The sequence below is a fragment of the Capra hircus genome, chromosome 15 (assembly GCF_001704415.2).
Source record: "Capra hircus breed San Clemente chromosome 15, ASM170441v1, whole genome shotgun sequence".
NCBI classification, from domain to species: domain Eukaryota; kingdom Metazoa; phylum Chordata; class Mammalia; order Artiodactyla; family Bovidae; genus Capra; species Capra hircus.
In genome coordinates this window covers 62,307-75,237 of record NC_030822.1, presented here as the reverse complement: position 1 = coordinate 75,237, position 12,931 = coordinate 62,307, and the positions used below count along the sequence as shown (strand labels likewise).

At 59.8% G+C, this 12,931-nt stretch overlaps 1 protein-coding gene across 5 annotated transcripts in view; it reads right to left on the bottom strand.

Annotated features, from left to right (window-relative positions):
- NCAPD3 (non-SMC condensin II complex subunit D3) overlaps positions 5,387-12,931 on the bottom strand; it is a 60,994-nt gene continuing 53,449 nt past the window's right edge. For 4 of the 5 annotated variants that reach the window (XM_018059006.1, XM_018059007.1, XM_018059008.1 and 1 more), the window contains 8 exons: positions 12,431-12,630; positions 10,725-10,835; positions 9,176-9,298; positions 8,596-8,732; positions 8,353-8,474; positions 7,138-7,236; positions 5,908-6,076; positions 5,387-5,830 (listed from right to left, as the gene is read on the bottom strand). In XM_018059006.1, coding sequence (XP_017914495.1) covers positions 5,725-5,830; positions 5,908-6,076; positions 7,138-7,236; positions 8,353-8,474; positions 8,596-8,732; positions 9,176-9,298; positions 10,725-10,835; positions 12,431-12,630 — 1,067 coding nt within the window. In that variant the 3' untranslated portion in view covers positions 5,387-5,724. The other variant, XM_018059011.1, reaches the window with a different exon arrangement.

The following is a 12,931-nucleotide window of genomic DNA, read 5'->3' as shown; positions in this document are numbered from 1 at the left end:
CTGGTCTGCAGGGTCATAGAACATTCAGACCCAGTACAATCATTAACCGCTTTTCAGTTTATCACGGAGTAAAACTCCACGTAGACAATTAGCTCCTAGACTCCAATAGTATCTGGAGTGAGAACGCCCAGATGTTCAATCTATATTTAGACAAAGCAGAGGAACCAGAGAGCAAATTGCCAACATCCACTGGATCATCAGAAAAGCAAGAGAGTTCCATAAAAATATCTGCTTCTGCCTCACTGGCTACACTAAAGCCTTTGACTGTGTGGATCGCAAGAAACTGTGGAAAATTCTTTAAGAGGTAGGAATACCAGACCACCTGACCTGCCTCCTGAGAAATCTGCATACAGGTTAAGAAGAAACACTTAGAACCAGACTTGGAACAACAGATGGATTCCAAATTGGGAAAAGAGTACGCCCACTGAACTGATGCTATCACAGGTATAGCTTTTTAAGGAACCGCCAAACTGTCTCCCACGGTGGCTGTGCAATTTTACTTTCTCTTGGCCGTGTGCTTCCCCAAATCCTCACTAACACTTGTGATTATCCATCATTTCATTCCAGTCTTCCTCAGGGATGTGGAGTGGATCCTCACCGTGGTTTTGATTTGCATTTCTCTGACAACTAATGTTGTTGAGCACCTTTCATGTTCAGTTCAGGTCAGTCGCTCAGTCGTGTCCGACTCTTTGCAACCCCATGAACCACAGCACGCCAGGCCTCCCTGTCCATCACCAACTCCTGGAGTCCATCCAAACCCATGTCCATTGAGTCGGTGATGCCATCCAACCATCTCATCCTCTGTCATCCCCTTCTCCTCGCCTCAATCGGCTAATGGCGTATCTTTTCAGAGAAAGGTCTACTCAAATTCTTTGTCCATTTTATTTGTCAATTCACTGAATCGCAAGTTTTCTCACATTTTGTGTCCTAGACCTTTGTCAGAGATGTATGATCTTCTTCCGGTCAATGAACTGTCCTCTCGCTCGCCTGTGTCCTTTGAAGCACAAAAGGTGTCCACTTTTTGTGAAAGTCCGCTGTTCAGTCACTGGGCCCGGCCCTTTGCGGCCCCGTGGACTACAGCACGCCGGGCTCCTCGGGCCCACACAGTCTCCCGGAGTTTGCTCACTCATGTCCACTCCGTTGGTGATGCTGTCTTCTCCTCTGCCGCCCCCTTTTCCTTTCGCCTTCAATTTTTTCCAGCATCAGGGTCTTTCCCAATGAGTCAGCTCTTCAAAGTATGGTGACTGTTCAGTGTCTACTTCCTTTAGGGTGAGCTGGCTTGACCTCTGTGCAGCCCAAGGGACTCTCAAGAGCTTCTCCAGCAGCACAGTCTGAGAGAGTCGACTCTTTGCCACTCAGCTTTCTCTATGGTCCGACTCTCGTGTCTGTGACTACTGGGAAGCCATAGCTTTGACTATACAGACCTTTGTGGGCAACACAGCGTCTCTGCTTTTTGACATGCTGTCTAGGTTTGCGTAACTCGCCTTCCATGGAGCAAGTGTCTGTCATGCCATTGTCCGCAGTCACCGACCATGAGATTTTGGGGCCCGAGAAGTCTGCCAGGTCTTCCACGTGTTCCTCTTCTATTTGCCACGATCTTAGTTTTTTAATGTGATGTTTCATCCCAGCCTTTTCACCCTCGTGGGAAACTGAGGCTGGCCCTCTGGTGAAAGCCCCGGGAAGAGGGCGGGTGCGGGCGTCCATGCTGCGGACGGAGCGCCCGTGGGCAGACAGCGACCTTCGTGAGGCAGGAGCCTCAGACCTCAGATCGGGGCCCCTCACTCTGTGCACGGGAGAGTCTGGGGGGCACTCCGTCTGGGTGCAGGGATGCCAAGGCGCTGCTGGTGCCCTTGGGGCCCCGGTGGGTCGTGGGCAGGACTGAACCACAGGCGCTTGGGGACAGCCCCTGGGGAGGAGGGGCGGCACCAGAGCCCTGCGACCGGGTCCCCGTTGCCCCCAAGCCCCAGCCGGGGTTCAGCGCTGTCCACGAGGAGGACTTGGGCCAGAACTGCTGCCCCGCCCCCGAAGCCACGGGCTCGGCCCCGCTGCAAGGACAGGACACGCAAGCGTGTCCACCAAGCCTTGCCCCGGGCCGGTGACGCCTGCTGGCACCCTGGAGCTCAGTGCCCTCCATGCGGGCTGCCCGCTGGAGTCCACCAGGTCTGGCGGGAGGACCCTCTGAAGGACGGACAAGGGTTCTCTCCTCATCATGAAACTTTTAACGAGGAATCATGAGCTCCATTTCTTTGGTAACTGACAGAATCATGGAAACGTAAGGTTGTATAAGGTCTCCAGGAATTTATCCACCCTGACCATCTTGCAGTAAGCGGAAACTAGGGCTTGCCCCGGTAATTTACACTGTTGGGGTGCTTCCTCCTCTGGGTGTCAGGGCTCAGTGGAGGCTGAGGCAGGATGGGGGCGGGTGCAAGGACCCCCACTTGTGCAGTCGGCCCCTGGGGACTCCCCAGCTGCTGTCAGATCCGGGGAGGTGCTCTGGGGCAGGAGGACGATTCCTGGGCTGTGCCCCAGAGCTCCTGACCTGAGACGGAGCTTGGGAACTGAAGTTATGAAGTCAGCATTCACATGCACCTTTAAGGAACAGTGTGCTCAGTCAAGAACCCTGCGCCCGACAAGGGAGGACGACAGCAACTCCCAGGCTGGCCAGCGCGGGCCGCTACACCCTTGGGTGGTTTCCAGCACTTTCATCTACACACGGGGCAGCCCCGCGCCCAGCCTGAAGCATGAGCGCAGCTGAGGGTCTCCTGAGGGTCAGCTGGGGGCTGCAAGGCCACATTCTCACCTCCCATTTGCCCTTTTAATCCGCCTGAAACTACCTACTCTGCGGCAAGTCCTGGAGGTTCAGGGGTTTCTTTGGGGCTCTGGCTCCAAGTTCTGTCTCTGTGGGGAACCATTTCCTAGTAAGGAAGCTGCCAGATGTGCCCAGAGGCTGGTCAGTGCAGGCGGTGCCCGCGGGTGGGTGCTGCAGCTGGTGGGTGTCACCGCCGCCGGGCGGAGCCGCTCCAGGCCTGGGGAGGGTGGGGGACAGCATCTTCTCACCCCTCCCCTTCTCCAGATGACCCCAACACTGGCGGCACCATCGAGGGTCCTGGCCGTTCTGACCCTCATCACAGGGGCGTCCGCTGTGCCTACAAACGGGGCTCCTTCGTCAGCCACGATCGAGCATGGAGCACTGAGCCTGCCAGGCATGAGCAGTGTGCCCCGGGCACCGCTGGGGCCTGTTGGGCCTCACTCGACTCCGCTACTTGGCTTCAGCTGTAAGAACCCAGGGAAGCTGGCCAGTGGACGGCAGGACAGGTGAAGAGGCGAGGAAGCCTGGAGATCTCGGTGTCGTCAGCAGGGAAGGTGATGTCTCCTGGGACCAGCGAGTCCCAGGAGAGAGATGTGTGCGATCTGGAGGCTTCTGGTCCGCAGGCCTTGCTGCCGCCCTGACCGAGAGCTCGCGGCGCAGAGCGCGTGGCGTCAGGCTCCCTCCCGCCCACTGGGCTCTGCAGTCGCAGCTGCCTTCTAAGGCCCACTCAGAGTGGCGGGCTCCCAAGTGCCCAGGCCAGCTCGCCCACCCCGGTCGACTTGATGCCCAATGCAGGTAAGGGTGGACCAGCCCTGCCCATGCCATTCACACGCCACATGGGTCCGCCCGGATAGCGCCAAGGGGGCTGGGAGGAGAAGGGTCCTCTGTGTGGCCGCTCAGCCTGGCTTCCCCGGTACCGAGCTCTGTGGCTCTGACTCAGAAAACACAGCACCTGCTCTCTGGCCTCTAAGTGCCTTCCACTTTCTCGTGTGGTTCATGAGACAGTCCAGGGGCGAAGGCAGTTCTAAAATCGAATCTGTCAACTGCATTTACATCTGCGTACAGTGACCCCCGTTCCCTCTCTGCCGTGAGACAGGGCAGGCTCCGCCTCACCTCCCGGGAGGCTGCTCTGCGGGGCTGTGAGGCCAGCAGCCAGGGAGGGGGGAGGGGGTCGGGGGTCGGCTGACGGGGGTGAAGCGTGAGCCCGAGTCCAGGGCAGTTTCCTGACGCTGATGAAGTTCTCACCACCTGACATGCTGCTTGCTTCGAGGGCTGTCAGGGACGCCTTGCAAAGGCCTTTGTTCCTTGCAAGCAGGCGCTCCCGGCCTCAGATGCGCCACTGTGCTCACACCCGTCATGAAGCCCTCTGGAGCAGGGGCTTCACAGAAGGATGCTCCCATGCCTCTGTGTCACCGGCTCTCACAGGGAAGGACACGGTCATCATTACGTTCAGTGTCGCCATCTTTTACGCTTTGTTTTTAATTCAGCACCCCAGACAACGCTGACCTTTCCTTCCTGAGCATGTGGGCACCCTGCCGCAAGGATGGCAGCAGTGGAGGACAGCCCCTCATGGTGCTGGGGGAGCGTCTTCTCTGAGTGTGTGACTCGAAAGCGCAGACGTGAGACGGCCCTTCCCCTTCGGCTCCGCTCGGTGGGGACAGAGGTGCCCTCTGTCTTGGGGGCAGCTCCGTGATGAGGTGGACTTCGTGGACCCTAAAGCCTCCAGCCCGTGCCCCAGCTCTGATAGAGTAGAGGGCAGTGATGTGGGTCGGGGAGGTCGCTGCAGACAGAAAAGAAGCCTTGAGAGACTTTACAATGTGGACGCGGCTGGAGCTTGGAGGCCGGCACCCCTGCTGCTGTGGCCTTGGCTGCAGCTGAGCTGCGTGCCGCAGACTCGTGCTAACATGCCTGCGCTTGGTGTTTGTTAAACGTCATTTATGAAAGCTTTACCAAAACAAGTGGGAGCAGGGCCTCTCCACTTGCCTCCTTCTTGCATCGTGTCGGGCGTGCCCTGGGTCTGAAGCGCTGGATGGGGGTGAGGACATCCCTCGGGGGCTGCCCTCTGACCCCGCCATGCACACACGCAGAGTGTGCTGTGCAGACGTGTGCACACACAACTGCTCACACATGGGAAGCCGGGGTTAGGACAGCCTCCACGCTCTCAACCTATCAGCACTCCATGTCAGCATGGACAGAAGCCCTGCGTTCTGCTTCGGCAGATCCGGGATGAACCTGGGCCGACCCCGTTTCTCTCTGCTCACTCTTGGACAGGGCACACGCTCACCAGTGTTAGTGGGCCTAGAACCTAAGGCCCCTCCACTGCAGGGACGGCCCTCAGGACTGGACGTAAAGCAGCGCTCCTGCTGCTCTGGGTAAGAAACAGGTTCTCTCTAAGCAGGGACTGTAGTCTATGCTAAGATAGTTGCTGTGAGGAGGCAGAGGACCTGAAACTTCAAGAAAGCTTGGGTTCCTTTTCCCTAACAGGAGAGATTAGGTTTTATTCTCCACCAACACTGTCAGTTAAATGACTACCGATAAAAACCCTGTGCTAAACACACTCAGAGGCTGGACTCATGCTTAACCTTTGTGCATTGGAAGAAGCTTTAAAAAGTTTGCAATTTAATAACAATAGAAAAAATATGACAGTCAGGATAGCAGATATAGAAAGCAATGTCCTTACTGTAAGGATTGGAGAACAGCTGACAGAAGCAGGACTTCTAAGAGACAACATTCTGGACTGGGACCAGAACAGAGCTCATTAGAATGAGCGGGATGTTTTCAGATATTTAAGTCCATATTAAACACCTAAAGCGTTTCCCTGGTGTGTTACAGTTCTTAACCAGGTATTGACCAGCCACAGAGGTGAACAGGTGGGTGGCCCCGGGGCTCCAGGTGAGAACTCCCAGGAGAGGTGGTCACTTGCCCCTCTTCTTGGAGGCCTGGCGGCGTGGCCTCCTGGAGGTGGTGCGGTCCTCGCTTCTGGAGGGAGACCTCACGTTCCACTGGGAAGTCTGCGGGGGCCTGTGGGGACAGGTGCACACTTCACGTGGGGCCCCAGCCCTCAGTGGGACTGTTCCGGGTAGGGACTGGGGACTTACGGCATGTCGGGCAGTGACAGACACAGAACGTTGTCCCCCTGGCCTGCAGCTCTCGAGCCCTGCCGGCTTCCCAGAGCGCGCCTCCTGCTCTTGCTGTGGAGGGAAAGCGACTGGCCCGGTGACACGATGTAGCTGATTTCCGAGCCAAAAGTGACATTTGGGATGGTCTCTGGAAGGGAGAATGTTCAGTGGAAGGTTAGCAAAGGCCTTCGGGGGAGAAGCTGAGCAAGGGCAGGTGCACGGTGGGGCCAGGGCCTGCCTGCCTCCCTCCCCGGATTCCTGGCCCTGACCACCTTCCAAGCACCACTGCTCATGGCTCCTCCCCGGCCCCCCAAAGGCCTCACCGCACTCAGAGCCCCTGAAGAACCCTGCTCCTGCCACTCCTCCTGGGTGCCCTGAAGATGCTGCCCTGCTGGCTGCCCCTGCTCACTGCCACCCACCCTCCCACCTGGGCCAACTTGGGCTTTGCATCCCAGCGTGAGCTAAACTGAGAAGCTCTTTCTCTAAAGGGGACACAGGCACCGCCCTCAGGGGAGTTGCCAGCTTTAAAGGAAATCAGTGGGGTCAAGTCCTCACTTGGTGCTCGGCCAGGACAACCTGAGTGCTGAGGACACGGAGCCCCCGCTGTCGTACGCTGGTGGGGCTCCCTCCCGACCCAGGGCTGTCTGTGTCCCGAGCCCTGTGCGCCCCTCAGCCTGGGCCGCGCCTCACAGCGGGTGCCACTGCCCCGGGACACCCTGCCCCATCCCAGTTAGCTGCGCTCTCACCACAGCCGCCACACAGCCAGGCACCACGCACTCCCCGTGCTGCGGCCACTGAGGTCTGGGGAGACCTTCCCGGCCGGGGATCAGGTCTGCTGGTGCGTCCGTGGCGCCACAGGCCTGGGAGCCCCTCCCGCCCCTCACCGCTGCTGTGCAGACCCCGGATGGGGCTCGGAGCCCTTCGCACAGCCCAGCATGGCCAGGTGGCGGAGCTTCCACAGCCGATTCACCACGAAGAGGGACCTGCTATCTCAGTGCCCCCTGTTCAGTTAAACCTAGCCCTGAAATCCCCTCACGTCCACCGGTGGCACCTGGAAGGGGCCACGGTCAGCAGCACCGTCACGGTCACCCAGGGGCAGTCAGTGTGACCACACGCCCCATGGCGTGCATGAGGAAACTGTGCTGGGACCCTTGCGCACACGGTACGCGCTGCAGTCAGGAGACTTGCTTGTGCCCGCAGCCTACTTACGCTCAGGGGTGCTAATCCCTCGCTTCGTTTCGAGGTCAACAGCTCCACTGGACTCCGGGTCAGCTCCACTGGACTCCAGCTCCAAGACCCGCACAGGCACTGGGAGGAAAGGGGCAGCATTACCTCTCCAAAAACCCAAACGGCCCCAGAAACAAAACATGCCAATGAGAAAACCATTTGCAAGATACATGGTACACTCAACATCCCAAATAAAGTTTTTATAAAGAGATAATTCAGAAAGATGCACACAAATGATAAGCATGAAAAACCATGGCCTTCCTCACTAGGATTCAAACAAATGAAATTAAAACTTTTGGCCTACAGCTCATGGGATATTATGAACCCCTTTCTCTGTAGGATATGGGCTCTCGTGGGCCAAAGTGGGAATTCACGTGAAAGGAACAAGAAACAACGGTCTGACACCATCAAAAGCTTAAAAAACACTCGTGGGAATTAATCCTGAAGATCATACACACACAAGACTATATCCCAACGTTTACTGTGACGTGATTGGTTTCGGAAAGTTGAAAAACACCTGCATTTTCAAGGACAGGCAGGTGAGCCCTGCTCCACAGCCATCAAGGCCCGGGCGAGGCCGACAAGAGCCCCCAGTCCCTCCCCGCCGAGCAAGGAGACCGCAGGAAGGCCACGCTCACGCCCTCCTCCTCGCTGCCAGCCGTCCGCACGCCCCCCTCCTCTCGCCTCTCGCCGCCGCTGCCGGGCACGTGCCCCGCTCCTCTCGCTGTCGGCCACGCGCACGCCCCCCCCTCCTCACGCCCCTCGCTGCCGCTGCCAGCCGCGCGCACGCCTTTCTCTCGCCCCGCCCCTCGCTGCCGGCCACGTGCACGCGCTCCTCCTCTTCTCTCGCCCCGCCCCTCGTTGCCAGCTGCGCACATGCCCTTCTCTCGCCCCGCCCCTCGCTGCCGGCCACGTGCACGCGCTCCTCCTCTTCTCTCGCCCCTCACTGCCGGCCGCACGCACGCCCCGCTCCTCTCGCTGCGCATGCGCCCTCCTCCTCTCGCCCCTCGCTGCGGGGGGGTCGGCTTCACTCTGCCTTCCAGACCGTCCCCTGTGAGCAGGGCTGCTGGACACCCTCCGACCCCGGGCCCATCCCAGTGGCTCGTTTAGACGACAGACAGAAGTGCCTGATGGGGACAGGGGTGGGCCCCGGTCTCCTGAGCTCCGGGGCCGCCAGTGGGCGCACGCGGGGCTCACCTGGGCTCTCAGGACGGCTGTCCGAGGGCAGCGGACCCGTGGTCCGGCTACTGTGCCAGCGGCGCGACTCGACGACCTTCCTGACGGAACTCAGGATGTCCATGGTGCTCGCCGACACGGGCCTGTTGGTGCAAAGCCACCGTGAAGCACGGAGGCGGATGCGCCCTCCCGCTCCCTGGAGCCCAGTCCCCGCCCACGGGTGCCGGGGGCGCCCCTGCAGCGAGCTGAGCCGGCGCCGCACACCTGTCCTTGGGCACCAGAGACAGGGGTGCGGCCGTGTGCGCAGCGTGGGGCCTGGGCGTGAGTGGCTGGTCCACGGCGGCAGCCGCGGTGTCTTTTTCTCGGCCAGCAGGAGCTGGACTTGTTTCCAAGCTTAGAACCTGTCACAGAAAACAATTAAAGAGCACATCTCCCAGCACTTAGCATAAAGGGCATCTTACATGCTCTGCGCAGGCCCAGAGGAACTCACTTCAAAACCATGTCAGACCCGGGCTTCCGGCACTGCCTCGCACAGAGCCCGGGGGCTATCCAGGCTTCCGGGCGAGCAGCCACCCCAAGGAGGGGGTCGGGGGGCTGCGCTCTCTGCCACCAAAGGAGCCAGGACCCCATCAGGGTCAGTGCTGAGAACAGGCACACTTCCCTCCCCCACGGGGACGCGGCGACTTTCCAGCAGGGTAGGGGTGACAGGGAAGGGCCTTGCTGACGGTGCCCCCGAGACAGGAGGCCACCAAGGTGGGTGTGGGGTGACACTGGGCAGACAGGGTCAGGGCCGCCGCCCAACGGCCGCTGTACAACCTGGGGCGCCCGGGGCCGCCCGCCTCACCGGCTGCTGCTGCTCAGCCAGCTGCTCCTGGTAGCGCCTCATGTCGTACTCGAGTTCCGCGGCCAGCTGCTTGTCAACGGTGAAGAAGTCCTTGACTTCATCTCCGTAATCCTGCATCACCTCCTAGAATGGACCGCAGCCTCCCTGAGCGCCCCCTGAGCCGGTAAACGGGCTCTTCCCCGCAACCTGATCCCTACGGGAACATGGCAGGACGCATGCTCAGAGCAGATGGTTTCCGCTCCATCGACAGACCAGCGAACCTGACGCCACTTGCCCAGGAAGTGCCAACTGCTGCTGTGCTGGCCACAGGAGCCTCATCTCCTGGAAGCTTCCTGAACCCTTGCTAGGCACCATGGACCCCTAGAACTTCGGCTGGAAGCAGCCCCCAGCAGGGCTCAGAACTGTCTGCGGCTGCAGGGCTGTGGGACCTGTCTCAGGAATCCCAGCCGGAGGCTGGCAGGCGGGCAGCACACGGCATCCTGGCTAGATCGGGCACGGGGAGCCGTCCACACCGGCTTTCTCAGGACGCAGCTGAGGCTTGGGGCCGTCTGTGTGTCTCCTCATGACGTGACAGAGGCTGTGAGCACACCAGGGATAAGGTCGGAGGCGGGGACCCGGCCTCTGTGCTGTGAGGAAGAAGCCACTTTTCCTACTGGAGGCAGGGAAGATCTACCTGGCCCAACCTCTAGGGAGGAGCCCTGCCCCGGCCTCGGGGAACCAGGGGGCTCCCAGGTACAGGCGAGCACCGCAGGGGCTGCTCCGACAGGGTCCACACAAAGCCGGGCGCACAGCCCTGCTCGAGCGTGCCCAGAGGCGGGGTCTCCCTGTCCGCAAGTGTTTCAGGGGCTACCCAAGATTTTATTCCTTTCTGAGGTTCACAGGGGCAAGGACAGTGTGAGTGACCTAAAGCCCTCACTTTCTCCACAGTCAGCCTGTCTTTCCCACCTTCACTTCTGTAGGATGAAGGTGTATTTGAAAACTGTATTTGATGTAATCCTGCCACAGCCCTTCTTGGGAAATAAGGAATCTGAGCATTTTTTGAGGAAGAAAACAGCATAAACGGAAAGGGGAAATGCTGTGTTTTGGACTGCAAGACTCTATAGGAAGGTCTGAGACCTCATTTCTGTGCACTCTTGGTCTGCATGCGGCCCCTGGGGAGCCCAGGGCCAGGAGGCAGAAAGGCTGCTGCTGGGTGCAGTACCCCCGACTGGCACCCAGACACAGAGCTGGGGGTGAGCTCCCGTTAGCGATGAGCACCTCCACTTCACCCCATGCAGAGTGAACCGAGATGGGGGCCCGTTTGTGGCCGCAGCTGAGAAACTTCAAACCTGAACCTAATGGTTAAGGACACAGACCCAACTCCCTAGGAAAGGCAGAGACAGCCTCTGGGGGACCTGTGGCCCCTGTCTTCTCTCCCAGGCAAAGGGGAGCCTGGGGCCCTGCTCCAAGCCACGCTGGACCCACGGTCAGGACTGTGGGGTCCTGAGTGGCCAGTGGGGCTGGGGGCCGGGGGCGGGGGGGGCAACCAAACAGCCCGAAGCCTCCTTACCCTGAGGTAGAGCATGAGTTCTCGCAGAGCTGGGATCTTGTTCTTTTCTAGGGCAGACTTCAGGGAGGTGATAATTGGAATAATCATTTCTATTAAATTCCTCTTTTGAACCTGTGGTAACAAAAGAAGGCTGTTTCAGATGCATGAAGTTCTGAAAGACAAACGTGCTTCCTTCATCTAGTTCTTGCAAGGCCGATCTTGAACATGATGTCAAGTCTACTTTTTGTTTTTGATGCCATTCTGAGAACTGGAGAGGAAGTCACCTCAGCTGGGGAGACTAGGAAACCATCACTGCAAAATGGTGCAAAGCAGGAGGCACACACGTACTAGTCTTATTCCCAAACAAGAAGGAGGAACTAGAAACACAGCAGAGCCTTGAACAGCCCCGTCTGTAAGTACAGAGCCTCACCTGTGTGGGAAGCAGGGAGCTGGCACCCTCACCCACCGACCCCAAGGTCAACTGAATGAAGGGCTGAAAACGAGCTCCAGCCTTCCCTCGAGCCCGTCACACAGCCCGGCTGCACCCCGGGCTCCTCCACGAGATGAGAGGGGCTCGGCCCTGCCGCACGAGCACGCGGCATGCCTGCAGGTGGGGCGGCGCAGGAGGGGCCGGGCTTGGAGAGGGTGTGGGCCCCTCTCTGAAACTCTGTACACAGGAGATCTGCGGGTAGTCACACACTGCTATCACCAAGAATGAGCGCCGAGCACAGATGTCTGCGCAAACCTCTGAGAATTAGAGACAGCACACTGCACTAGCCCCTGCGTGCCAGACGACCCTTCAGAACCCGAAGGTCACTCTTGTCCCATTTGAAGTCGCTAGCATACGCTCTTTACTTGTAATCCACTCATTTCTAAAGACTTAGCAGAGTTCCTGAAACAGGAGGGCCAAGACTAAAGAAATAATTTAATAAAGATGAGTCTGAGCAGAGGCTAAGTTAAGGAGAACCTTGAAAAGTGGTTTAAACGCATTCACTCCACAAATATCATCCAATACCTTCCCTGCACTGGACACCAGGCTAACCTCCCGGGCGACAGAAATGGGGCCAAGAACTCACGCCTTCAAGCTACTTCCAGACCAGGCTGTGTGTCACAACGTGAGGCTGGCAAGGTGTGAGGGGCCGTGAGGGTGCTCGGGAGTGAAGGGGCAGGGCGGGGTGTGTGTCTGGGGGACTGGTTGGGCAGGCGGCACAGGGCAGGCTGGGCAGGGAGAGCCCCCGCAGGCGGAAGCGCGGCCCCTTGGAGACCAGAGCCAGCGGGCTGCAGAGCAGGGGGGCGTGGGCCAGGCCACACGTGGGCATCGAGACTTTACCCAGAAGGAACAGGAAGCCTCCAACCCACTTACTAAAGATACCGTCAGTGGGTATAACGTCCACACACACAACACCAGGGCCAGGCACACGCGAGCCACCGGAGCCACAGGCGCAGGCAGAGAGGAGCCCTGACAGGGCGGGTGTTCAGGGGAGGCTAGAGGGGGCTCCGGGGACCCCGGGCCTCCGGGAGCAGCGCCCCCGCCTCTGGGGAGCCGGGGCCTCCGGGAGAAGCGCCCCCGCCTCGGGAGCAGCGCCCCCGCCTCAGGGGAGCTGGGGCCTCCCGGAGCAGCGCCCCCGCCTCGGGAGCAGCGCCCCCGCCTCAGGGGAGCCGGGGCCTCCAGGAGCAGCGCCCCCGCCTCGGGAGCAGCGCCCCCACCTCGGGAGCCGCGCACTCGCCTGTGAGAGGAGCTTCTTCTGCGACTCCTGCAGGGCCGCTCGGACCGGGGCCAGCTCCTCCTCCTCCCCTAGCTGCTCCCTGTCTGCTCTGGGCCTGAGCGCCTGTAGCCTGATCTCCTTCGAGCTGAGCACTTCAAACGTGTCCGAGAGCAGCTCGCTGGCTTCCATGTCCAGGGGCAGGTCGCCGTCAGCAAAGCAGGCTGGAGGAAGCAGAGGCGGACCCTGAGAACTGCTGCCCACAGTTGGGGGTGGTGGTGCTGGGCATGGATGGAGGCAGTGGCCTGCTGGCCTGAGGGCAGGACTGATGGCTGAGGGTGACGGGGTCAGGACGTCGGGACTGGGACGTCAGGCGGACGGCAGAGGGCGTCGGGGTTAGGATGTTGGGCCGACGGTGGAGGGCATCGGGGTCCGGACATCGGGCTGACGGTGGAGGGCATCAGGGTCAGCACGCCAGGCCGATGGCCGAGGGCGTCGGGGTCAGGACATCGGGCCGATGGCCGA